At 56.7% G+C, this 21,322-nt stretch overlaps 3 protein-coding genes and 1 long non-coding RNA gene across 9 annotated transcripts; 3 read left to right on the forward strand and 1 right to left on the reverse strand.

Moving 5' to 3' along the window:
* Nucleotides 1–258: 258 nt before the first annotated feature.
* On the forward strand, nt 259–5,801 carry KLK12 (kallikrein related peptidase 12). The gene is made up of 5 exons (XM_074385728.1): nt 259–314; nt 775–934; nt 2,807–3,066; nt 4,007–4,140; nt 5,445–5,801. Exons 1-5 carry the CDS (start codon nt 278–280, stop codon nt 5,598–5,600), a joined length of 747 nt encoding a protein of 248 aa, XP_074241829.1. The 5' UTR covers nt 259–277; the 3' UTR covers nt 5,601–5,801.
* A 1,494-nt stretch (nt 5,802–7,295) lies between these two features.
* KLK11 (kallikrein related peptidase 11) lies at nt 7,296–12,674 on the forward strand. Of its 3 annotated transcripts, XM_003940419.3 has the most exons (7): nt 7,479–7,545; nt 8,405–8,450; nt 9,312–9,386; nt 10,131–10,287; nt 10,612–10,877; nt 11,689–11,825; nt 12,227–12,674. In XM_003940419.3, the coding sequence occupies exons 3-7, from the start codon at nt 9,347–9,349 to the stop codon at nt 12,377–12,379; spliced, it is 753 nt and encodes a 250-aa protein (XP_003940468.1). In that variant the 5' UTR covers nt 7,479–7,545; nt 8,405–8,450; nt 9,312–9,346; the 3' UTR covers nt 12,380–12,674. The 3 variants fall into 3 exon arrangements, with proteins under 3 accessions (XP_003940467.1, XP_003940468.1, XP_074242129.1); XM_003940418.2 differs by lacking the exon at nt 8,405–8,450 and having other exon boundaries at nt 7,296–7,545; XM_074386028.1 differs by lacking the exon at nt 7,479–7,545 and having other exon boundaries at nt 8,319–8,450.
* LOC141581246 (uncharacterized) lies at nt 7,501–8,731 on the reverse strand. The gene is made up of 3 exons (XR_012513763.1): nt 8,622–8,731; nt 7,765–7,838; nt 7,501–7,562 (listed from the first exon to the last, which is right to left on the reverse strand). It is a non-coding gene; the product is annotated as an uncharacterized LOC141581246 (long non-coding RNA).
* A 2,795-nt stretch (nt 12,675–15,469) lies between the features above and the next one.
* Nucleotides 15,470–19,993, forward strand: KLK10 (kallikrein related peptidase 10). 4 transcript variants are annotated; one of them, XM_010351135.3, is made up of 6 exons: nt 15,470–15,613; nt 16,067–16,166; nt 17,496–17,676; nt 18,535–18,809; nt 19,149–19,282; nt 19,758–19,993. In XM_010351135.3, the coding sequence occupies exons 2-6, from the start codon at nt 16,079–16,081 to the stop codon at nt 19,908–19,910; spliced, it is 831 nt and encodes a 276-aa protein (XP_010349437.2). In that variant the 5' UTR covers nt 15,470–15,613; nt 16,067–16,078; the 3' UTR covers nt 19,911–19,993. The 4 variants fall into 4 exon arrangements, with proteins under 4 accessions (XP_010349437.2, XP_003940466.2, XP_010349435.2 ...); XM_003940417.4 differs by having other exon boundaries at nt 16,070–16,166; XM_010351133.3 differs by lacking the exon at nt 15,470–15,613 and adding an exon at nt 15,688–15,887.
* The last annotated feature ends 1,329 nt before the right edge of the window (nt 19,994–21,322 follow it).

Here is a 21,322-nt window from a genome sequence, read left to right on the forward strand (position 1 = left end):
AGGCAGGTAGGTGGACAGAGGGATAGCAGTGACTCGGGCCGCGCCGTGACAGCCACGACAGCCACGTCGGGGACCCGGCAGACAAAGAGACCAGGTGAGAAGGAGGTAGGTGCCTGCCAATGAGGGAGTCCCACGCGGGGGAGCAGGTAGAGAGAGGACAAGGTCATCCCCTTGGTGTCCTTCAAAGAGAAGCAGAGAGGGCAGAGGTGGAGGACACAGGGAGGTGGGCGACCTCTGATATTCCCCTTTTACCCCCAGACTCTGGAGGTGACCCACCATGGGGGCCAGCATCTTTTTGCTCCTGTGTGTTCTTGGTGAGTTCTGGAGCAGGGAGAGGGCAGGACTGGGGCTGGGTCCCTCCATCCCCCAAGAGGACGCCCCTTCTCCCCATCTCAGCTCTGGCCCCCAGCCTGGTGGTGAGGAGGGGAGGGTCTTTCTCTGTACCTCCATTTACCTGCAGCTCTCACGGCACTGCTCACCTCGGCCTCCCCTATCTTCTGATCCCTCTTCCCTTCCATCCCTCTCCGAATCTCTGTCTCGCCTTTCCCTCCCAAGGGTAAGCATCTTCCTCCCTGCTCTCCTTGGTATTTCATGGTTTTTTTCTATAGGGATTTCGATGGGATCACAGGCACCCGCCACCATGTCTGGGTTTCTCTCTCTCTCTCTCTCTCTCTCTCTCTCTCTCTCTCTCTGTGTGTGTGTGTGTGTGTGTGTGTGTGTGTATGACACTATCTTCTCTTCCTCTCTCTGACCTATGCCCCTGTCTGTCCCCAGGGCTCAGCCAGGCAACCACATCGAAGATTTACAATGGCACCGAGTGTGGGTCTAACTCACAGCCGTGGCAGGTGGGGCTGTTTGAGGGCACCAGACTGCGCTGTGGGGGTGTCCTTATCGACCGCAGGTGGGTCCTCACAGCGGCTCACTGCAGTGGCAGGTAAGCCCCAGGCTGAACCCCTTTGTAGGGTGGGCAAAGTGAGGACTACGAGAAGGGCAAGTGCTGGGAGTAGGATCACAAGGGAGGGCAGTGCCCATGGGGAAGAAGCTGGTCCTGCAACAAGAGAGTCTGGGGTTAGACCAGGAGTGGAACTTCCTTAGCAGTGGGCTTGGGGTGGTGCTGGGTGGAGTGAGGTGTGGGGAGTGGAGGGCCAGGGAGGATCCTGGAAACTGCCCACCTGACCCTCCTGTTACTGCATGTGTCCCCTTCTTTCCTGTATGACGACTGCCACTTCCCCAGCCATTCTGTGACCCAGTCTGAGCCCTGGGCCCATGTCTGACCCAAACTCTTTTTTTCTTGTTTTTTGGTTTTTGGTTTTTTTGAGACAGCTCAGGCTGGACTGCAATGGTGCTATCTCAGCTCACTGCAGCCTTTGCCTCCTGGGTTCAAGTGATTCTCCTGCCTCAGCCTCCCAAGTAGCTGGGATTACAGGCACCTGCCACCACATCCAGCTAATTCTTGTATTTTTTGTAGAGATGGGGTTTTGCCGTGTTGACCAGGCTGGTCTCAAACTCCTGGCCTCAAGAGACTCTCCCATCTTGGTCTCCCAAGTGTTGGGATTACAGGCGTGAGCCACTGTGCCCAGCCAACATGACCCAAACTCTTTGTGCAACCTCAGAGATTATGCCTGGCACCTCTCTGGGCCTCAGCGGACTGATGCTCTGGAATTTTTTTTCTTTTTTTCTTTTCTTTCTTTCTTTTTTTTTTTTTGGAGACAGAGTCTTGCTCTGTCTGTCACTCAGGCTGCAGTGCAGTGATGCTATCTTGGCTCACTGAAGTCTCAACCTCCTGGGCTCAAGTGATCCTCACACCTCAGCCTTCCAAGGGACTACAGCTCTGCACCACCACACCTGGATAATTTTTAAATTTCTTGTAGAGACGGGGTTTCGCTATGTTGCCCAGGCTGGTCTCAAACTCCTCAGCTCGAGCATTCTTCCTGCCTTGACCTCCCAAAGTGCTGGGGTTACAGGCATGAGCCACTGTGCCTGGCCTGGAACTTTTTTGTGAAAGGGGAGCTTAGATGCAAAGAAACAAAGGGACGCAGGGACAGAGAGGGCCAGCAGCAGGATGGAGAGAGGCCATTGATCTCCCACTCATTCATTCCGCCAGCTGCGTGGACAGCACAGGCTCCAGGCCAGGCCGTGGGAAGAAGGCAGTGAACAAGGCCCACTGATGTCCCTGCCTTCGTGAACTTCACCGGCCAACAGAATCAGAAATCGAGGCCAGGCGCAGTGGCTCATGCCTGTGATCCCAGCACTTTGGGAGACCTAGGCAGGCAGATGACTCGAGGTCAGGAGTTCGAGACAAGCCTGACACACATGGTCAAACTTCATCTTTACTAAAAATACAAAAAGTAGTCGGGTGTGGTGGCAGGTGCCTGTCATCCCAGCTACTCGGGAGGCTGAGGCAGGGGAATTGCTTGAACCCGGGAGGTGGAGGCTGCAGTGAGCCAAGATTGTGCCACCGCACTCAAGCCTGGGAAACTGAGCAAGACTCCATCTCAGAAAAAAAGAGAGAGAGAGAGACAGAGGAGAGGGGGAGAGAGAGAGAGAGAGAGAGAGAGAGAGAGAGAGAGAGACAGACAGATGCAGGGCATGGCAGGAGAAACAGAGTGAACACCCAAGATGGAAAGAGGGTGACAGAGTTCAGGAATGAGAGCCTGCAAGGGAGACTGGGAGAATGGGAGGCACGGGTGAGAGGACAGTGAGAGGCAGAGCAGTGGGGAGTGCCAGGAGGCCCTGGGTGTGTCCGTGGAGGGGTGCGAGGTGGGGGCTGCCCGCTTGCCACCCGCTGAGCCGCCGCCACCCGCAGCAGGTACTGGGTGCGCCTGGGGGAACACAGCCTCAGCAGGCTCGACTGGACCGAGCAGATCCGGCGCAGCGGCTTCTCCGTGACCTACCCCGGCTACCAGGGAGCCTCGAGGAACCACGAGCACGATCTCCGGCTGTTGCGGCTGGGCCTGCCCGCCCGCATAACCAGCAGTGTTCGACCTCTGCCCCTGCCCAGTGACTGTGCCACTGCCGGCACCAAGTGCCACGTCTCAGGCTGGGGCATCACCAACCACCCGTGGAGTAAGGGGCCTGGGGTCAGGGGTCAGGGGTCAGGGTAGGTACAGGGATGCAGGGTGAGAGGCTCAGAGCAAGGGTGGGGAAAGCACCAGCGTGTGGGGTGGAACGTCAGGGGCGTGGGTCTGGATCAGAGATCGTGATGGATTGGGGTGTTGGGAGTCAAAGGAGTTAAGGGACTGGGTATGAAGTCAAAGATCAGAGGTCACAGATACGGTCAGAGGCCAGAGTGTGTCAGGGGTCCTCATACGGGAGCAAAAGGCATAATTATATCGAAAAAGGATCTGGGCATTGTGGGTCATGGTCTCTGGGGTCAGAGCTCACTGCAGAATTAAGGTCATGGGATCCAGAGGTTGTACAATCTGGTCAGAATCTGAGGATGGAAATTGGAATTCTATCAACAATCACACGTCTGAGATTGAAGATCATAGCAGCTGGGGTGCGGGGGCCAAGGTTTGGGGTCATGGAGCCTGGGGTTGAATAAACTGGGATCAGAGGACACTTTGGAGGTGGCAGCAGCGAGGTCTGGAAGATGCAGAGCTGAGGCTGGAGGTTAAGGTGAACACAGGGACATGGGGTCAGGAGACAGGAGATATGAGATCAAGCTGGGATCATCAGGTAATAAGAAAGAAGGTCAAAGGTCACAGTATCTGTCATTGAAGAGGGTCACGTCTGGATTTATTGTCTCTGAGGCTGGAGAGACAAGGAAGGTCTTGAGTTATGCCACTCAAAGTCAAATGTCAAAGGTCAAAGAGACTGTCAATCATCTGGGGTCATGAGTCATATGAAATTAAGTCATAAATATGTAATTTGGGGGTTTCAGGATTGTAGTACAGGTTGTTGGGGGGCAGTGGTATTGACTTGGACGGGCCACATCCTGGGGGAGGGACATGGCCTCCGAGTGGGGAGCTGTGGAGAACCCTGCAGCACGATGTTCCCTCTCCAGACCCATTCCCGGATCTGCTCCAGTGCCTCAACCTCTCCATCGTCTCCCATGCCACCTGCAGTGACGTGTACCCCGGGAGAATCACGAGCAACATGGTGTGCGCAGGTGGTGTGAAGGGGCAGGACGCTTGCCAGGTGAGCCAGCGCGGGCAGTGTGTGTGGTCACCAGGACAGGAAGGGAAGGGGAGAGGCTGGAAGCAGGAGGGGAAGTGATGGAGGACGAATCAGGGAAAGGGGATGCTGGAGAGAGATGGGGTCAAAAAGGAGAGATGCCAGGCGCGGTGGCTCATGCCTGTAATCCCAGCACTTTGCCAGGCTGAGGCGGGTGGATCACTTGAGGTCAGGAGTTCAAGACCAGCCTGGCCAACACGGTGAAACCCTGAATCTACTAAAAATGCCAAAAGTAGCCAGGCGTGGTGGTGCATGCCTGTGGTCTCAGCTACTTGGGAGGCTGAGGCAGGAGAATCGCTTGAACCTGGGAGGCGGAGGTTGCAAGGAGCAGAGATCGCCTCTGCACTCCAGCCTGACAACAGAGTCTGTCTGGGGGGGGGGGGTCGGGAATGGAGAGGAGTCTCAGGAGAAGGAAGGGAGAGACAGGGAAGAGGAGGGAAGACCAGGGAATGGAAGATGGGGAGGGTCAAGGAGAGAAGAGGGAGGAAGGGAACAGAGAAGGCAAGAAGCGGAAGGAGGCACAGAGAGAGGCAGCGAAAGAGACAGACAGGACCGGGGGCCCAGACAGAGAACCAGACAGGGAACCAGCTGCTTCTGGGGCTCTAAGTCTTTCCCATACCATCCTCCAGTTGGCGCTGTCCCAGACAGAGAGAGACCGGAAGATGGTGCTCTCTCTCCTCATGGGCCAGGGACCCAGCCATTGTCCTTGAGAGAACTCTGTGCTCTTTGTGGAGTCCTGCCCACCTTCTCTGGGATTGGTCACTGGTGATGGTGCTCTCTCCCCTCATTGGTCAGAACCCCAGCCATTGTCCACATTGAGAGAACCTCTGCCGTATATGGAGTCCCACCCTCCTCCCCTGGGATTGGTCACTGGTGAAGTGCTCTCTCTCCTCATTGGTCAGGGGCCCAGTCATTGTCCTCCAGAAAATGCTCTACTGTTTAATGGAGTCCTGACATCCTCCCCTGGGATTGGTCATTGATGAATGTGCTCTCTCTCCTCATTGGTCAGGGCCCCAGTCATTGTCCCTGGGAGAACCTCTGTTCTTTATGGAGCTCCGCCCTTCTTCCCTGGGATGGACCCCCAGAGACAGTGGCTCCTCTCTGTTGGTTAGCCATCACCATTGTCCTCTGGGAAAGTGATTGTACTCTTTTGTCTGATGACCAGGCTTGGAGCCCTCCCCAAGGCCCAGGACTGGGTTGGAGGGTTGGGGAAGAAAACAGGAATAAGATGTCTCCCTTGTTCAGACAGTACTTCTCTTCCCTTCCAGGGGGACTCTGGGGGCCCCCTGGTGTGTGATGGAGTCCTTCAAGGTCTGGTGTCCTGGGGGTCTGTGGGGCCTTGTGGACAAGATGGCATCCCTGGAGTCTACACCTATGTGTGCAAGTATGTGGACTGGATCCGGATGATCATGAGGAACAACTGACCTGTATCCTCCACCTCCACCCCTTAGCTTGGGTGCGAGTCCGACCCTCAGAGCACCAATACCTCCTCCATCACTTCCCCCAGCCCCACTCTTGTTGGCCTGGGGAACTTCTTGGAACTTGAACTCCTACCAGCCCTTCTAAGACCCATGAGTGGGGTGAGAGAAGTGTGCAATGGTCTGGAATAAATACAAATGAAGGAGAGGCCGTGTCTGTCCATTTGATGTCCCATGCTACTTGAGACTGGAAGAAGAACTCAACGGTTTCCTCATCTCATAGGTATAGAAACAGAGCTCAAGTAAGGCCAGGCACAGTGGCTCATGCCTGTAATCCTAGCACTTTGGGAGGCCGCAGTGGGTGGATCACCCGAGATCAGGAGTTCGAGACCAGCCTGGCCAACGTGGTGAAACCCCATCTCTACTAAAAACACAAAAATTAGCCAGGCGTGGTGGTGCATTCCTGTAATTCCAGCTACTCAGGAGGCTGAGACAGGAGAATCGCTTGAACCAGGGAGGCAGAGGCTGCAGTGAGCCGAGATCATACCATCATTCTCCAGCCTGGGTGACAGAGCGAGACTTCATCTCAAAAAAAAAAAAAAAAAAAAAAAAAAAAAAAAAAAAAAAGAAAAAAGAAAAAAAGAAAAGAAAAAAAGAAAAAAAAAAAGCTCGAATAGGATGAGGATCTTCCCTGAGTAGTCACTTAGAAATGGAGTAGAAGTTACTTACAATAATATAGGCTGGGTGCGGTGGCTCATGCCTATAAGCCCAGCTCTTTGGAAGGCCGAGGGGCTGAGGTGGGAGGATTGCTTGAGTTCAGGAGTTCAAGATCAGCCTGGGCAACATGGTGAAACCCGTCACTATAAAAATATGAAAAATTAGCTGGGCGTGGTAGCATGTGTCTGTAGTCCCAAGTACTTGGGAGGCTGAGATGGGAAGATCACCCAAGCCAGGGAGGTCGAGGCCCCAGTAAGCCTAGATCACCCACTGCACTCCAGCTTGGGCAATAAAGTGAAACCCTATCTCAAAACAAAAACCCAATAATAGAACTAGGAGCCATGTTTTTTCATCAAGCATGATAGAAACTATCCAGAGCTTATAAGCTTTTCAATGGTCCGCAAACAACCCAAGAAAAGAAAAAAAGAAAAAAAACAAAAGAAAGTCGTTAGCTCCAAAATACCAGATGAAAGCTGCTAAATCAATATTCATGACCATTTAATTCAGTGTCCATAAACGTAACATTCTTTCCACTAGCCAAAGGCAGTGTACTTTCTTGTAATCAAGTATACATTGTATCTTCAGTGTGGGATGTGGCTTTGTTCTAATATGTATGCGATGCTGAAGGGTGGGGTGCAGCCTTGGAAAGCAAGAGCGCTCAGCCTACATCTTAAAATTCTCCTGCCCACCCCTTGGACTCTGTCTCCACTGGGACTCAGGAGGTGAGGAGGGAACATCTCCCCAGATGCACTGAAGGGGACCAGGAGGAGGGAGGGAAGGAGGGAGGGAGGGAGGGACGGGCAATCCTAACAGTGGAGGAGGTGCATTTGCTGAGCACCCCCTGAAGTCTGCTCTTTCCAAATGGACCCTCCTGGAGGCTGGATCCCAGCCTCCCCGCAATCTTGCACAGGTCTGTCACCCCCATCTCTCAGATGAAGAAACTGAGCCTCGCAGGGGTGGAGTCCCTTGTCCCCACGTCATAAGGGTAGTCATAGTGGCAGGAAGGGGAAGCACCTAGGTTTGAGGACAGGGCTGGCTGCTGTCAGAATCTGGGCCCTCCCCTGCCTTGCTCCATATCTGGTTAGGGGAGAGAGGGGAGGAAAGCCCAGGGAAGGGACCCGGGTGACAACAGACCAGCTGGGAGCAGCAGGAGTCCGCGCACGGGCTTTGCAGATGCAGAGGTTGAGGTGGCTGCAGGACGGGAAGTCATCGGGCAGAGGTCTCGCAGCAGCCAGTAAGTGAACAGCCGGACTGGGGGGCAGGGAGAAGGGGGCAGGGGAAGGGTCAGCCGGGAAGCGAGGCCCTAGAGGAGCCCTGGGGTGGGGCGCAGCCGAGGACTGTTCCCTTTCCTGAACTCGGCTTCCGCAGGCCCTGACCTGCCTCCCCCACCCTCCTCGGTCCTGCCCCTGTGCCTGGCAGCAGCCCCACCTCTGTGACACCCCAGCATCCCTACCTTGCAAAGGAGAAGGGAGCGGTCTGGGGGAGGCCAGGGGGCCCACCTGGGCTAGGGCTGTGGAGAGGGAGTGGCTGGGACAGAAGGAAAGAGAGAGACGGAGATTAGATGGAGCGGGAGAGATTTGGAGACATCGCAAGACAGAGGTGCAGTCAGAGACTGACAGAGACACAGAGACAGAAGGAATTGGAGAAAGGGCCACCCAGAGCCAGATGGAGAGAGAAGTGTGGAGGGGAAGACGGGGACAAGGACAGAGAACGGCAGACAGACACGCAGAGACAGAAAGAAAAATCACACACGCACACAAAGTCAGAATTACCAAATGACGGGGAATGACCCATGGGGCGAGACGCAGATTCAGAGACTCAGGGCAGGGAAAGGAAGGTTGCAGACGACAGACAGACAGACAGACGGAGGGACGCCGAGACGCAGGGAGAAGAGGGGCTTGGAGAGGTGGCACAGGCAGGCAGGCAGTGCCTCGGAGGCCTTCGGGGAGGGCCCCCCCCCAACACACCCCGCCCCGGGGCATTAAGGCAGGGCTTGGAGGCCAGTCATCCTGGGCCCGCCCGGGGCCACCCCCCGCCTGCCCGCCTGCCTGGTGCCTGGCACCTGGCACTCCAACCCAACCTACCTGCTGCAGCCGCCGCCACCACCGCCGGGCCCCCGGAGCCCCAGCCCCAGATCCCGTGAGTCCAGGAGGAAAGGGAAGCCCCCTGCTCCAGGTGTCAGCCCTCCCCAAGGACACCTGTCCCCCTCGGGCACCCATTTCTCCCTCTGCTCTGTCCTCTGCTTGGGTGGGGGTTCCTAGCCTCTCTCTGCGCCCCTCACCTTCAAGGGCTGGCCCCAGCCTCAGTTACCTCTGATCTCCATGGCTTCAGCTGCTGAGCCGGCCCTCTGCTCCCACCCCCGCTGGACAGGGCAGCTGAGGGCACTGGCCCTCCCCTCGAGCAGCCCCGCCCAGCTCTGCTTGGCTGTCCTTCAAAGGGGCAGGGGTTCAGCAAGTCGGGTGACGGGAGGCACAGACATTGTCTGGGACTGAGATCCCTACCCGCACCCCCCCACCCCACCCCACCGCCAGCAGACCTCAAAGGCTCCATATCACCCTGCCGCGAAGACAATGAAAAAAGGGGTGGCTACGGAACGGGGCCTGGTTTCCCTTGTCCTTCCAGCCCAAGCTGCTGGGGCCTGGCCAGCTCTCAAGGCAAGAAGGGAAACATCCTCTGCAATGCGCCAAAGAGGCCCCATGGCTGACTTGAATGCGGCCAGCCCATGGCTAGCCAGGTCAAAGCCCCTCCCAACAACCTCCACGCGGTCCTTGGTATCCCCGCAGCTTGGGAACTGCGACCGGGTCCCCTCCAAGGCCACCCTCGACACCTGAGATACATTTTAAGTGTTTGGATGTCTGAGCGCTGAGAGAAACAGGGAGTTTCCCCCACCTTGTTTCTCCCAAGTGGGGTGCAGGAGCAGGTGCGGGAGAAAGGAGCGGGCGGGAGCCAGCCCCCCACTTCCCCCTCAAGTGATGCGGCCATGTTCCTCCTTGTTCCCAGAGGAACCTGGGGCCCGCCCCTCCCCACTCCAGGCCATGAGGATTCTGCAGTTGATCATGCTTGCTCTGGTGACAGGTACGGCGGGGAATGGGGCAGGGCAGGAGCCTCCCTCTCGAGTCTCTGGGATCCCCTAACCCTCTGTGTCTGGACCGAGACGGGCCGATTCCAAATCACAGAACAAGCCACACGGCCTCTCAACTGGGAGCAGCTGCCATGAGGGTCTGCAGGCCTTTCAGACAATCCCTATAAAGGCCGAGAGAGGAGAGGCCAAGGGGTTCTAGGGGGTCCCAGGGGAGGGCTGGGGAAGCTGGAGGCGGGGGGAGTGTCACGCAAAGCGAGCAGGACAGGGACCACCGACGAACCAGTATGGACGTTTCATTTGTTTTCCAGAGACAAGGTCTCACTCTATGTCCAGGCTGGGGTGCCGTGGTGCCATCCCGGGCTTGAGGAATCCTTAAGCCACTTCAGCCTCCCCGGTAGCTGGGACCACCGGCGCCTGCCCCCAAGCTAGGCTAATTGTTTAATTTTTTTGTAGAGATGGGATCTCACTATGTTTGCCCAGGCTGGTCTTGAACTCCTGGGCTCAAGCAATCCTCCCACCTTAGCCTCCCAAAGCGTTGGGTTTACCGGTAGGAGCCACTGCGCCCGGCCCTGTGGAAGTATTTTCGCCCTTTAACACCCCACCCCGGCATCCAGCGTGCAAACCAGAGGGACACCAGGCGAGGCTCGGACCACCCCCCTCCTTCTCTCCTCCCCACCCCCATTTCTGGGAGTCCACCTCTCCTTCCTGAGCGCCTCCTTTTCCTCTCACCCCTCCAGGGCTCGCAGCGGGAGAGACCAGAATCATCAAGGGGTTTGAGTGCAAGCCTCACTCCCAGCCCTGGCAGGCGGCCCTGTTTGAGAAGACGCGGCTGCTCTGTGGGGCGACCCTCATCGCCCCCAGATGGCTCCTGACAGCAGCCCACTGCCGCAAGCCGTGGGTGCGGGGGCTGGGGCGGGGCCGGGAGGGGGCTGGGAATGCAGAGATGGATGGAGAGGAGCTCGGGGGAGAGGGGTACGGGGAGGGGATCAGAGACAGGACGGGCACTGTCAGCAAGGTTGACAGGCTCCAGCTGGGATTGAAGTTGGGGGGATGAATGGGGTTGGGGTGGGGCTGTGGCTGGGGGACACGGAAGAGGCCGGAAGTAGAACGATGTTTCTTGACCCTCAAAGGTGTCACTCACCTCTCCCGCCCACGTCTCCCCCCACTTCGTGTCTTTTCCCACCTTTCCTCCTCCAACCACGGTCTCTCCCACCTCAGCCGCTACATCGTTCACCTGGGGGAGCACAACCTGCAGCGGCGGGACGGCTGTGAGCAGACCCGGACAGCGACCGAGTCCTTCCCCCACCCCGGCTTCAACAACAGCCTCCCCAACAAAGATCACCGCAATGACATCATGCTGGTGAAGATGGCCTCGCCAGCCTTCATCACCTGGGCTGTGCGACCCCTCACCCTCTCCTCGCGCTGTGTCACCGCTGGCACCAGCTGCCTCATCTCCGGCTGGGGCAGCACATCCAGCCCCCAGTGTAGGAGCTCCAGAGGCGGAACCCCGCCCGGGGTGGTGGGGAAGGGGTGGTCTTGATTGTGGAAGGGGTTGGCGGGGGACCAGAGCTGTGGTTCAAAGTGGCAATGGTGGGATAAGTTGAGGGGATGCGCGGAAAACCTCAGGACGGGGGAGGGTGGGGACAAAAGTTGGGGCCTTGGAGTCAGACGGATGGGATGTGCAGTCACACACATGACTCCCGGTTGTAGGAACTTAGGCAAGCGACTTCGCCTCTCTGAATCTTGATTTTCTCCTCTATAAAATGGGGATAATTATACCCACCTGCCAGGATTGGACTAGAGATAATGTATATCGAGCAGCTGGCATAAATAATGCATTGGATAGCAGGCCAGGTGCGGTGGCTTATGCCTGTAATCTCAGCACTTTGGGTGGCTGAGGTGGGGGGGGGGTGGATCCCCTGAGGTCAGGAGTTTGAGACCAGCCTGCCCAACATGGGGAAACTCCGTCTCTACTAAAAATACAAAAATTAGCCGGACATGGTGGTGTGCACCTGTAATCCCAGCTACTCAGGAGGCTGAGGCAGGAGAATCGCTTAAACCTGGGAGGCGGAGGTTAGTGAGTGGAGATCATGCCACTGCGCTCCAGCCTGGGCAACAGAGTGAGGCTCTGTCTGGATAGCTCTGCTGTTGCTATTGCTACAAGCAGAGAGGTGAGTTGGCTGCGTCTAAGGACAGGGATTCTCCCAGGGCCTGGGTCACAGCAAGCACTGCATTAGGTGAGGCGGCAGGAGTCCTCACACCGTCACCCTGCAGCCCCTCATGCTATTTCCACAGTGCGCCTGCCTCACAGCTTGCGTTGCGCCAACATCACCATCATTGAGCACCACGAGTGTGAGCACGCCTATCCCAACAACATCACAGACACCATGGTGTGTGCCAGCGTCCAGGAAGGGGGCAAGGACTCCTGCCAGGTCAGAGGGCAGGGCCTGGCTCTCCAACCACATGCCCACCCCATCCCCAACTTCGAGCAAATCTCCACCGACATCCGCAACCTCATGGCCGACCTCAGCCCACCTCCCCTGCAATTACCAATCCATCTCTCTCCCCGTTCGCATTTCTGACCCAGCACGAACTTCAGCTCCATCCCGGTTTCCATCCCATTTCCAGCTCCAGCCGTCCCCAGATTCGCTTTTGAGCCTAACCCCATCGTTTCTTCCACCCATAATTCCAGCCTTATCCCTCAACCTATCACCAACCCCGGGTCTCCCCCTCCTCAGTCTCAGCTCCACTCCCAGCACCATCCCCACCTCCTCCCTGGCCAACACCATGCCCAGCGCTTTCTCTCATCGATGTTCTCTCTCCCCACGCACAGGGTGACTCCGGGGGCCCTCTGGTCTGTAACCACTCTCTTCAAGGCATTATCTCCTGGGGCCAGGATCCGTGTGCGATCACTCGAAAACCTGGTGTCTACACCAAAGTCTGCAAATATGTGGACTGGATCCACGAGACAATGAGCAACAACTAGACTGGACCACGGCCCAGCATCCTCCACTTCCACTTGGTGATTGGTTCCTGTTCACTCTGCTAATAAGAAACCCTAAGCCAAGACCCTCTGTGAACACTCTCTGGGCCTCCTGTCCTGCAGGAGATGTTGTCACTTAATCCTCAGCCTGGGGTTTGAAATCAGACCTGGATTCAAATTCTGCTGTGAACTACTGTGACTCTGGGAATGGTAACAGCTGGTTTGTTCACTATTGTGTCCCCAGTCCCAAAGACAGCTCCTGGCATAAGTCGAGGTTTCAATAAACATTCCTGAATGAGTGAATCTACTGAGTGTTTCTTTTATTTTAGATAGTCTTGCGCTGTCGGCCAGGCTGGAATGCAGTGACACTATCTCACTTCAACCTCCACCTCCTCGGTTCAAGCGATTCTCCTGCCTCAGCCTCCTCAGTAGCTGGGATTACAGTTGCCTGCCACCACACCTGGCTAATTTTTACATTTTTTAGTAGAGACGGGGCTTCATCATGTCGGCCAGGCTGGTCTCAAACTCCTGACCTCAGGTGATCTGCCCGCCTCGGCCTCCCAAGGTGCTAGGATTACAAGCGTGAGCCACTGTGCCTGACTGGCTTTTCTTTACTAATTTAATTAAATTAATCTATTTATGAGACAGTCTTCCTCCGTTGCCCAGGCTGGAGTGCAGTAACACAATCATAGCTCACGGCAACCTCAATTTCTGGGGCTCAAGTGATCATTTTGCTTCAGATTAGCTTCCCAGCTACAGGCATATGCCACAAAGCCCAGCTAAGTTTTGTATTTTTTGTCGAGATGGAGTCTCACTATGTTGCCCAGGCTAGTCTCAAACTCCTGGGCTCAAGCAATCTGTCCTCAGCCTCCGAAAGTGCTGGAATTACAGGCCTGAGCCACTGTGCCTGGCCTCGAAGCGCTTTTAAATGTATCAACTAATTTAATCCTCATAAAACCCTATGAGGTCGGCACTGTTATCCTACCTATTTTATAGATGAAAAAACTGAGACACAGAAAAACGAAATCAGTTACTCACAGTCACGAGGCGAGGAGAGTGAGGATCTGAAGCGAGGTGGTCTCTTAACTACCATGTGAGATGCCTCCAGGAAGCCTGTCTCCTTATCTGTAAAACTACGTGTGCAAAAGTATGATAACACAGTAAGTAAAGAGGTCAGTCAGCCCGCACCTTCTAAGACCTAGCAAAAGGAGCTCATCATTGTTTTCCAACTTCCTTGATAGATAATTAGAGACCTCTGCTGGCCAATATGGCAGGTAGCCACTAACCACACGTGGCTCTTACAATTAAAATTACAAAAAGCCAGCCAGGTGTGGGTGGCTCACGCCTGTAATTCCAGCAATTTGGGAGGCTGAGGCGGGCGGATCACGAGGTCAGGAGTTTGAGACCAGCTTTGCCAACATACTGAACCCCCCCCACCCCATTAAAAATACAAAAAAATTAGCTGGACGTGGTGGCGGGCACCTGTAATCCCAGCTACTTGGGAGGCTGAGGCAGGAGACTCACTCGAACCTGGGAAGTAGAGGCTGCAGTGAGCCAAGATCACACCACTGCACTCCAGCCTGGGCAACAGGGCGGGACTCCATTAAAAAATATATATATATATGTATATATATATATATATATATGTATATATATATGTGTATATATATATGTGTGTATATATATGTGTGTATATGTGTATATATATGTGTATATATATGTGTGTATGTGTATATATATATATATATATATATATGTAAAGACAGAAATGTAACTCCTCCATCTTGTGACATATCCAAGACTGGACAGCCACGTGTGACTGGCGGTGGCAGGATTAGCTAGCGCATATAAAACAACACCTCAGAAAGTTCAGATGGCCAGCACAGAGTCACATAACCTATGAAGAGAATGTCCAGCAGAAAAGCCAGAACTCAGGACCTTCTCTGTCTCTTTTTTTTTTTTTGAGACGGAGTCTTGCTCTTTCACTGAGACCGGAGTGCCGTGGTGCGATCTCAGCTCACTGCAACTTCTGCCTCCCAGGTTCAAGCAATTTTCCTGCCTCAGCCTCCCTAGTAGCTGCAATTATAGGCCTGCGCCACCATGCCTGAGTAACTGTTGTGTTTTTAGTAGAGACAGGGTTTCACTATGTTGGCCAGGCTGGTCTCGAACTCCTGACCTCATGACTCCCAAAGTGCTGGGATTACAAGCATGAGCCACAGCACCCAGCCAGTTCAGGATCTCCTGGCACGGTCTCTCACCTTGAAGGAGAGGGGCTGGCAGGAGGAACAGGAGCCCAGAGTGGAACCAGGGCCTTCTGGTTGTTAAGTGGACTTGCTGTGTGACCTCCTGTGAGTCACTGCCCTCTCTGAACCTCCCATTCCTCACCTGAGATGAGGGAGTTGGCCGAGGCGATGCTGCTGCCCCTTGAAGCTTTGACCTCCTGTGATTCAGGGCCGTGTGTGTCACCTGGTGGCGTGCAGATGGCAGGGAGGGTGTGAGGTGGCCACACATGGACATGAGACAGAGCCACAGCCCTAACATGCACACGGGCTAGTCACTGGGACACACAGAGCTCGCTCAGGGCCACAGAGCAGACGTGGGTTTCCCTCTTTCCCTGTCTCTGTGTGTCTTAGCCTCCGTGCCCCCCCCACCCCCCGCGCCAGCTCCTTTAGCCTTGCTTTGTCACAATCTCCCTTTCCAAGCCAGTCTCTGTCCCTCCTACTCAATCTGCTTTATCTCTGGGCCTCCCTCCTTCCTCTTCCGAAGTCTGGCTTCTGACTTTGTCACCCTAGGTATGCACTTCCCGTTGGTTTCCTCTTTTTCAGTCGCCTCTCATCCCACCACCCCCAGCCTCCCTGGGGACGTGGAACCCTCTCCCGCACCCGGGAAGCCGTCTTGGAACGGGGACTTGGGGAATCCCCACGGAAGCCAGCTCCAAAAGGGATGAAAGGGGGTGTGTTTCAGGCACCGGGAGAAGCCTGTATTCCAGGGCGCCTCCCAGAGCAGGAATCTGGGACCCAGGAGTGCCAGCCTCACCCACCGTATAATTAGACAGAGGGAAAGGGAGGGAGGGAGCCTCGGGGAGGGGTGGGGGAGGGTGGAGAAGCTTCCGGACTCCTCGGGGTTAAAAGGGAAGGTCCGGCCAGGGGTCCCTGGACAGAGGACACCTGCAGCGGACCACGGGCAGGGCAGAGGCACGCCGGGGTTCCCTCCCTCCTTCCTATCGGCGACTCCCAGGTGAAGCGGCCTGCACCCCACCCGGGTGGGGGTGGATTGCGAGAGGATGGGTGGGGACCCCCTCCGTTTCTCTATCTGCGGGACGCGGAAGTCCCCCCGCTGAGAGGTTGAGAAAGAGGCTCTCACTGGCTCAGAGCCTCGGATCCCTACCCCGCGCGTGGAGGAGGAGGAAACCCTGGGCGCGGCGTGGCTGCAGCCGGGGAAGCCGGGGCGCGGAGAGCGCTCCCCTCCGGCACAGGGAGGGCAGGAAGGTGCAGCGAGGGGCATCATTATGGTAATTGCGCTCATTACGGCCGTTCCAGTCCGAGAATCTCCCGTCTGCCCGCCCCTGCTGGGCAAAAGGGTGCTCGCGGGCTGGGGTGGCTCAGGCTGGGCGCATGGGCACGGTGAGGTGGGGGGGGGGTCTCTAACGGAGTATCTGTTTTAACCTAACCCCCAACACACACACCCCAGCAGATCTTGGCCATGAGACCCCGGCTCCTCCACCTCTCCGCCGCCTCTGGCGCCAGGACGCTGGCGAAGCTGCTGCCGCTGCTGCTGACGCAGTTCTGGGGTGAGGCGGGGGCCAGGGGGCGGCGAGAGGCGCGGGCGGGAGGAGAGTGCGCTCCGGTCACCAAGCCCCGCGCGCCTCTCCTGCCCCGGGACCCCAGCACCCACTCAGCGCTCCGGGCAGGGGCCGCCCCCAAGTCAGCTGGGCCCTTCTTCTGGCTCGGCCCCTGGGGGTCCTGCCCCACTCAGACCCCGTCCGATTTCGGCCACCCGGATCCTCGCTTTTCCGTGGACTCCTCGCCGCGTTCTTTCTCCTCCTCCTTCTCGGCCCCTCCCTTACACACCGACCTGTTCTATCCGAAGTCTCGCCTTACCGCTTTTTGCCTGCTCCCTCCCTTTCTCTCTTTTTCTTTCTTTCTTTTTTCTTTCCTTTCCTTTTTTTTTTTTTTTTTTTTTTTTTTTTTTTTTTTTTTTTGAGAGAGGGTCGTGCTCTGTCGCCAAGGCTGGAGTAGAGTGGCCCAATCAGAGCTCACTGCAGCCTCGACCTCCTGGGCTCAAGCTATCCTCAGCCTCCGGAGTAGCTGGGACCACAGGCATGCACCACCACACCCGGCTTTTTTTTTTTTTTTTAATGAGACAGGGTCTACTCTGTCGCCCAGGCTGGAGTGCAGTGGCCCAGTCTCAGCTCACTGCAACTTCCACCTCCTGGGCTCAAGCGATCCTCCCACCTCAGCCTATCAGGCAGCTGTGACTGCACGCGCACGCCTTCGCGACCGGCTAGTGTGAGTGTGTGTGTGTGTGTGTGTGTGTAGACACTGGGTTTGCTATGTTGCCGGGGCTGGTCTTCGCGACCGGCTAGTGTGTGCGTGTGTGTGTTTGTAGACACTGGGTTTGCTATGTCGTCTAGGCTGGTCTTGAACTCCCGGGCTAAAGCAATCCAACCGCCGCGGCTTCTCAAAGTACCGAGATTACAGGCGTAAACCACTGCACCCCACCCTTATCCCCGATGTTCAATCCCGTTTTGTTATTCCCACCCCTTCTCCTCCCGGCACCCCGAGTTCTATCCCCGCTCCCTGACCTCCCCTCCGCGTTCCGTCTCCGCCCCTCTGCGGACGGGCTGCGTTCTAGCCAGCTCTCCTGGCGCGCTGCGTTCAGCCCCTGCCCTCCAGACCCACCCTATCCTGTCTCATTACTCCTCGCCACCCTTCCCAGCTTCCTTCCACTTTCACGCGCTTCTCCTCCCGTTCCCGTCGGTGCACGCGAAACCCCCAACTGTTCCCTACCAGCTTCCCGTTCTGGCTGCGCGCCTCGTGGGAAACCCAGTCCAGCCCCACAGCCCAGCTCCGATCCCAGCCCCTGCCCTCCAGGCTCTGATCTCATCTTCTCTCTCCAGCCGCGGAGGCCGTGCTGCTCCCCCAAAACGACACGCGCTTGGACCCCGAAGCCTACGGCGCCCCATGCGCGCGCGGCTCCCAGCCCTGGCAGGTCTCGCTCTTCAACGGCCTCGCGTTCCACTGCGCGGGCGTCCTGGTGGACCAGAGTTGGGTGCTTACGGCCGCGCACTGCGGGAGCAAGTAGGAGATCCCCGAGGACGCCACGGGGGGCTGTGGAGGCGGCCTCCGGGGAGGAGCGGGCAGGGCCGGGGCGCGCGGAACTCCCACGGCTGGAGGCGCGGCCCCTCGTGTCCTTCCCGCAGAGGGGACACGGGCTTTGCGCTGTGGCCGCCAGGGGGCGGTGTGGTCCTTCTCGGCCGTTCTGGGCCGGTCACTCCTGTCCCGCTGATCCTCCTTGAGTTGCAGGAGCAGGTGGTGGCATCCAACAGAGAGAAGTCAGGGTCCGATGTGGTCAGGAATCTAGAACGAAAGGAAAAGGTTCACTTCGTGAGTCCCCACTGAAGGAGGAAGAGTTGGGTATTATCACAGAGGAAATGTGGAGAGCCGGGCGCAGTGGCTCACTCCTGTAATCCCAGCACTTCGTGAGGCCGAGGCAGGTGGATCACCTGAGGTCAGGAGTTCAAGACCAGCCTGGCCAACATGGCGAAACCCGGTCTCAACTATAAATACAACAAACTTAGCTGTGCGTGGTGGCGGGCGCCTGTAAGCCCAGCGACTTCGAGAGGCTGAGGCAGGAGAATCGCTTGAACCAGGGAGGCAGAGGTTGCAGTGAGCCGGGACTGCGTCGTTGCACTTCAGCCTGTGTGATGACTGACACTCTGTCTGAAAAAAGAAAATGGAAAGGAAAGGAAAAACGTGGAGTAGACTTACCTAGGAGTCCAGGCTCCCGACCCTTCTCAAAATCCTGCAGATCCTCGGAGCTCAAACACGTGATTCCTCCTGCCCACGTCCAGGAGCCCAACCCTCACCCCACTGCCCATGCCCGCCTTCCCAGTCCCTGTGAATCGTTTGCCTTCACATGGCTCTTCCTTCCCCCAGGCCACTGTGGGCTCGAGTTGGGGACGACCACCTGCTGCTGCTTCAGGGCGAGCAGCTCCGCCGGACCACTCGCTCGGTCGTCCATCCCAAGTACCGCCAGGACTCAGGCCCCATCCTGCCAAGGCGATCGGATGAGCACGACCTCATGTTGCTGAAGCTGGCCAGGCCCGTAGTACCAGGACCCCGAATCCGGGCCCTGCAGCTTCCCTACCGCTGTGCCCAGCCCGGAGACCAGTGCCAGATCGCTGGTTGGGCCACCACAGCCGCCAGGAGAGGCAAGAGATCTCAGGAGGAGGGGGCTAGCGGCCTGAACGCCTGGGTCTGAGGAAGGATGGGGTGGGACCTGGACTCCTGGGTCTCACGGAGCAGGGGCTGAGGGCCTGGATGCCTGGGTGTGTGAGTCCGAGGGAGGAGGGCCTGAACCCTTGGGTCTGAGGGAGGAGGGGCTGGGGACCCGGACTCCTGGGCCGAAGTGGGGAGGGGCTGGGGCCTGAATTTTGAGTCTGAAGGAGGCGGGGCTGGGGGCTGGGATAGAAACAGTCTTGTATCTGGACTCCTGGCTCCCCAAGGACTGGGGGCTGGAGCCAGGGGTGACTGGCGTATTCTCCCTTTAGTGAAGTACAACAAGGGCTTGAGCTGCTCCAGAGTCACTGTCCTGAGCCCTAGAGAGTGTGAGGTCTTCTACCCCGGCGTGGTCACCAGTAACATGATATGTGCAGGACTGGACCAGGGCCAGGACCCTTGCCAGGTAGGGTCTGAACAGGGAGCAGCTCTGACTCCTGGGAGGGAGCACGGGGAGGTTATGGGAAAACAGCAGACCCTGTCCCTGCTCCCCAACTCCATTCCCACACCCATCCTTGGCCCCAACTCTTCTCCAGTCCTACCCGCTCCGCATCCCGATCCCCAATCCCATCTCTAGCCTTTCCTAACGCCTCCCCATTCCCATCTCCAAGCCCATCTCCATCTCCCCACCTTCCCGGAGCTACAATCCCAACCACAGTCTCGCCGCGTCTCCATTCCCACCCCCAGCCCAGCCTCCATAACCCGAAGTCCCCCTCCGTTCCTCCCACCAGCCTCAGACATCCCTAATTCCAACGCCACCCCAACCTCAACTTTCTCCCAACCAGCCCCTTCCTTCCCCACCACTGCCCCAGATCCCAAAGTGGCAGCTCTCGTGGCGGTGGCGGCGTCTTTATTTGATCTCTCCCTTCTGCCACCGCCAGAGTGACTCGGGAGGCCCCCTGGTCTGCGACGAGACCCTCCAAGGTGTCCTCTCGTGGGGCGTTTACCCCTGCGGCTCCGCCCAGCATCCGGCTGTCTACACCCAGATCTGCAAATACACGCCTTGGATCAATAAAGTCATCCGCTCCAACTGATCCAGATGCCCCGACTCCGTCGTCCATCCTCTTCCTCCCCAGTCAGCTGAACTCTCCCCCTGCCTGCACTGCTCAAACCTCCGCCGCCGTCCACACCTCTCTTCTCGCTTGATTCCCCCCCGCCCACCCCCGTTCTCTGCCTGCACTGAAGTTGAAGTGCAGAAAAAGGTGGCAAAGGTTTATTCGAGAGAAGCAAGGAAGCTGGTCATGGCCCAGTCTCTGAGAACAGTTACTGGGGTCGCCCAACGTGGCTTCCTCTGCCTCTCCCTGCTGTGTGACCTTGGGCAAGTCAAGTGCCCTCTCTGAGCCTCGGTTTCCTCATCGGCAAAATGGGAACAATGATGTGCCTACCTCTTCGACATGTTGTGAGGAGACTATGATATAACATGCGTATGTACATCTTCACGGTGATTCTCATGTGAGGCTTAACACAGTGGGTGGTGAGCTCTGACTAAAGGTTACCTGTTGTCATGATCTGACCATATCCCGGTGAGAGCGTGTGTGACTCTTTGTCCAGGGCGTTAAGTGCACAGGGGTAGCCCCCAATCCCAACCCTCCAACCCCATCCTTTAGGGTTGAGGGAAGAATAATTTTCCCACCCGAGTACCAAGTGCCAGGAACCACTTTTTAACCTCTTCCTTCTCATCTCCCACTGTTTCCCACTTCCGGTCCCACCCAACTCCAGTTCCTCTGGTCTTGGCAGGAGCTAGGCTGGCTCTGAGTCACACAGCACCTTCTCTGCCTTCCTGGGGCCGCTGGAACTCAAGGGAGCTCACCTTGCTTCCATCCCAGCCTCTAAGACCAGAGGGCCGAGGGGGTGGTGAAGAGTGGGGAACTCTTGCCACCGCAACTGCGAAGTTTGTGCCAAGAACCCCCCTCTGACATTTAGGGGGACACCTTTGGTTTGTCTGCTATTAATTGGCTGTGAGATTTTTGTCCTGAAAACTTGCAGGGAGGAATTGTCTCTCCCCGCAACTGGGGGAAGGGAGGGGAGTTTATTCACAGAATCCAGGTAAAGCTAATGGAATTTTGAGTGTTGGCCAGGCGCAGTGCTCACGCCTGTAATCCCAGCACTTTGGGAGGCCGAGGCAGGCAGATTACCTGAGATCAGGAGTTCGAGGCCAGCCTGGCCAAAAGAGCAAAACTCTGTCTCTACTAAAAATACAAAAGTTAGCTGGGCATGCTGGTGCGTGCCTATAATCCCAGCTACTCAGGAGGCTGAGGCAGGAGAATCACTTGAACCCAGGAGGCAAAGATTGCAGTGACCCGAGATCATGCCACTGCACTCCAGCCTGGACGAAAGAGCAAAACTCCTTATCAAAAAAAAAAAAAAAAAAAAAAAAAAAAAAAAAAAAATTCGAGTGTCTTAGCTTATCCTGAACTTTGAAGCAGTAACATAAGCTAGCTGAATA

This window comes from Saimiri boliviensis, chromosome 14 (genome assembly GCF_048565385.1).
Source record: "Saimiri boliviensis isolate mSaiBol1 chromosome 14, mSaiBol1.pri, whole genome shotgun sequence".
Taxonomy (NCBI): Eukaryota; Metazoa; Chordata; class Mammalia; order Primates; family Cebidae; genus Saimiri; species Saimiri boliviensis.

Coding starts and splice junctions, on each gene's coding strand:
- KLK12 (XM_074385728.1), top strand. CDS start 278: ATGGGGGCCAGCATCTTTTTGCTCCTGTGTGTTCTTG. Junction 315..774: donor TTTGCTCCTGTGTGTTCTTG/GTGAGTTCTGGA, acceptor GTCTGTCCCCAG/GGCTCAGCCAGGCAACCACA. Junction 935..2,806: donor GCGGCTCACTGCAGTGGCAG/GTAAGCCCCAGG, acceptor CGCCACCCGCAG/CAGGTACTGGGTGCGCCTGG.
- KLK11 (XM_003940418.2), top strand. CDS start 7,485: ATGCAGAGGTTGAGGTGGCTGCAGGACGGGAAGTCATCGGGCAGAGGT. Junction 7,546..9,311: donor CAGAGGTCTCGCAGCAGCCA/GTAAGTGAACAG, acceptor CCTTGTTCCCAG/AGGAACCTGGGGCCCGCCCC. Junction 10,878..11,688: donor CAGCACATCCAGCCCCCAGT/GTAGGAGCTCCA, acceptor CTATTTCCACAG/TGCGCCTGCCTCACAGCTTG.
- KLK10 (XM_010351133.3), top strand. Junction 16,167..17,495: donor GCTGCTGACGCAGTTCTGGG/GTGAGGCGGGGG, acceptor TTCTCTCTCCAG/CCGCGGAGGCCGTGCTGCTC. Junction 17,677..18,534: donor GCCGCGCACTGCGGGAGCAA/GTAGGAGATCCC, acceptor TCCTTCCCCCAG/GCCACTGTGGGCTCGAGTTG.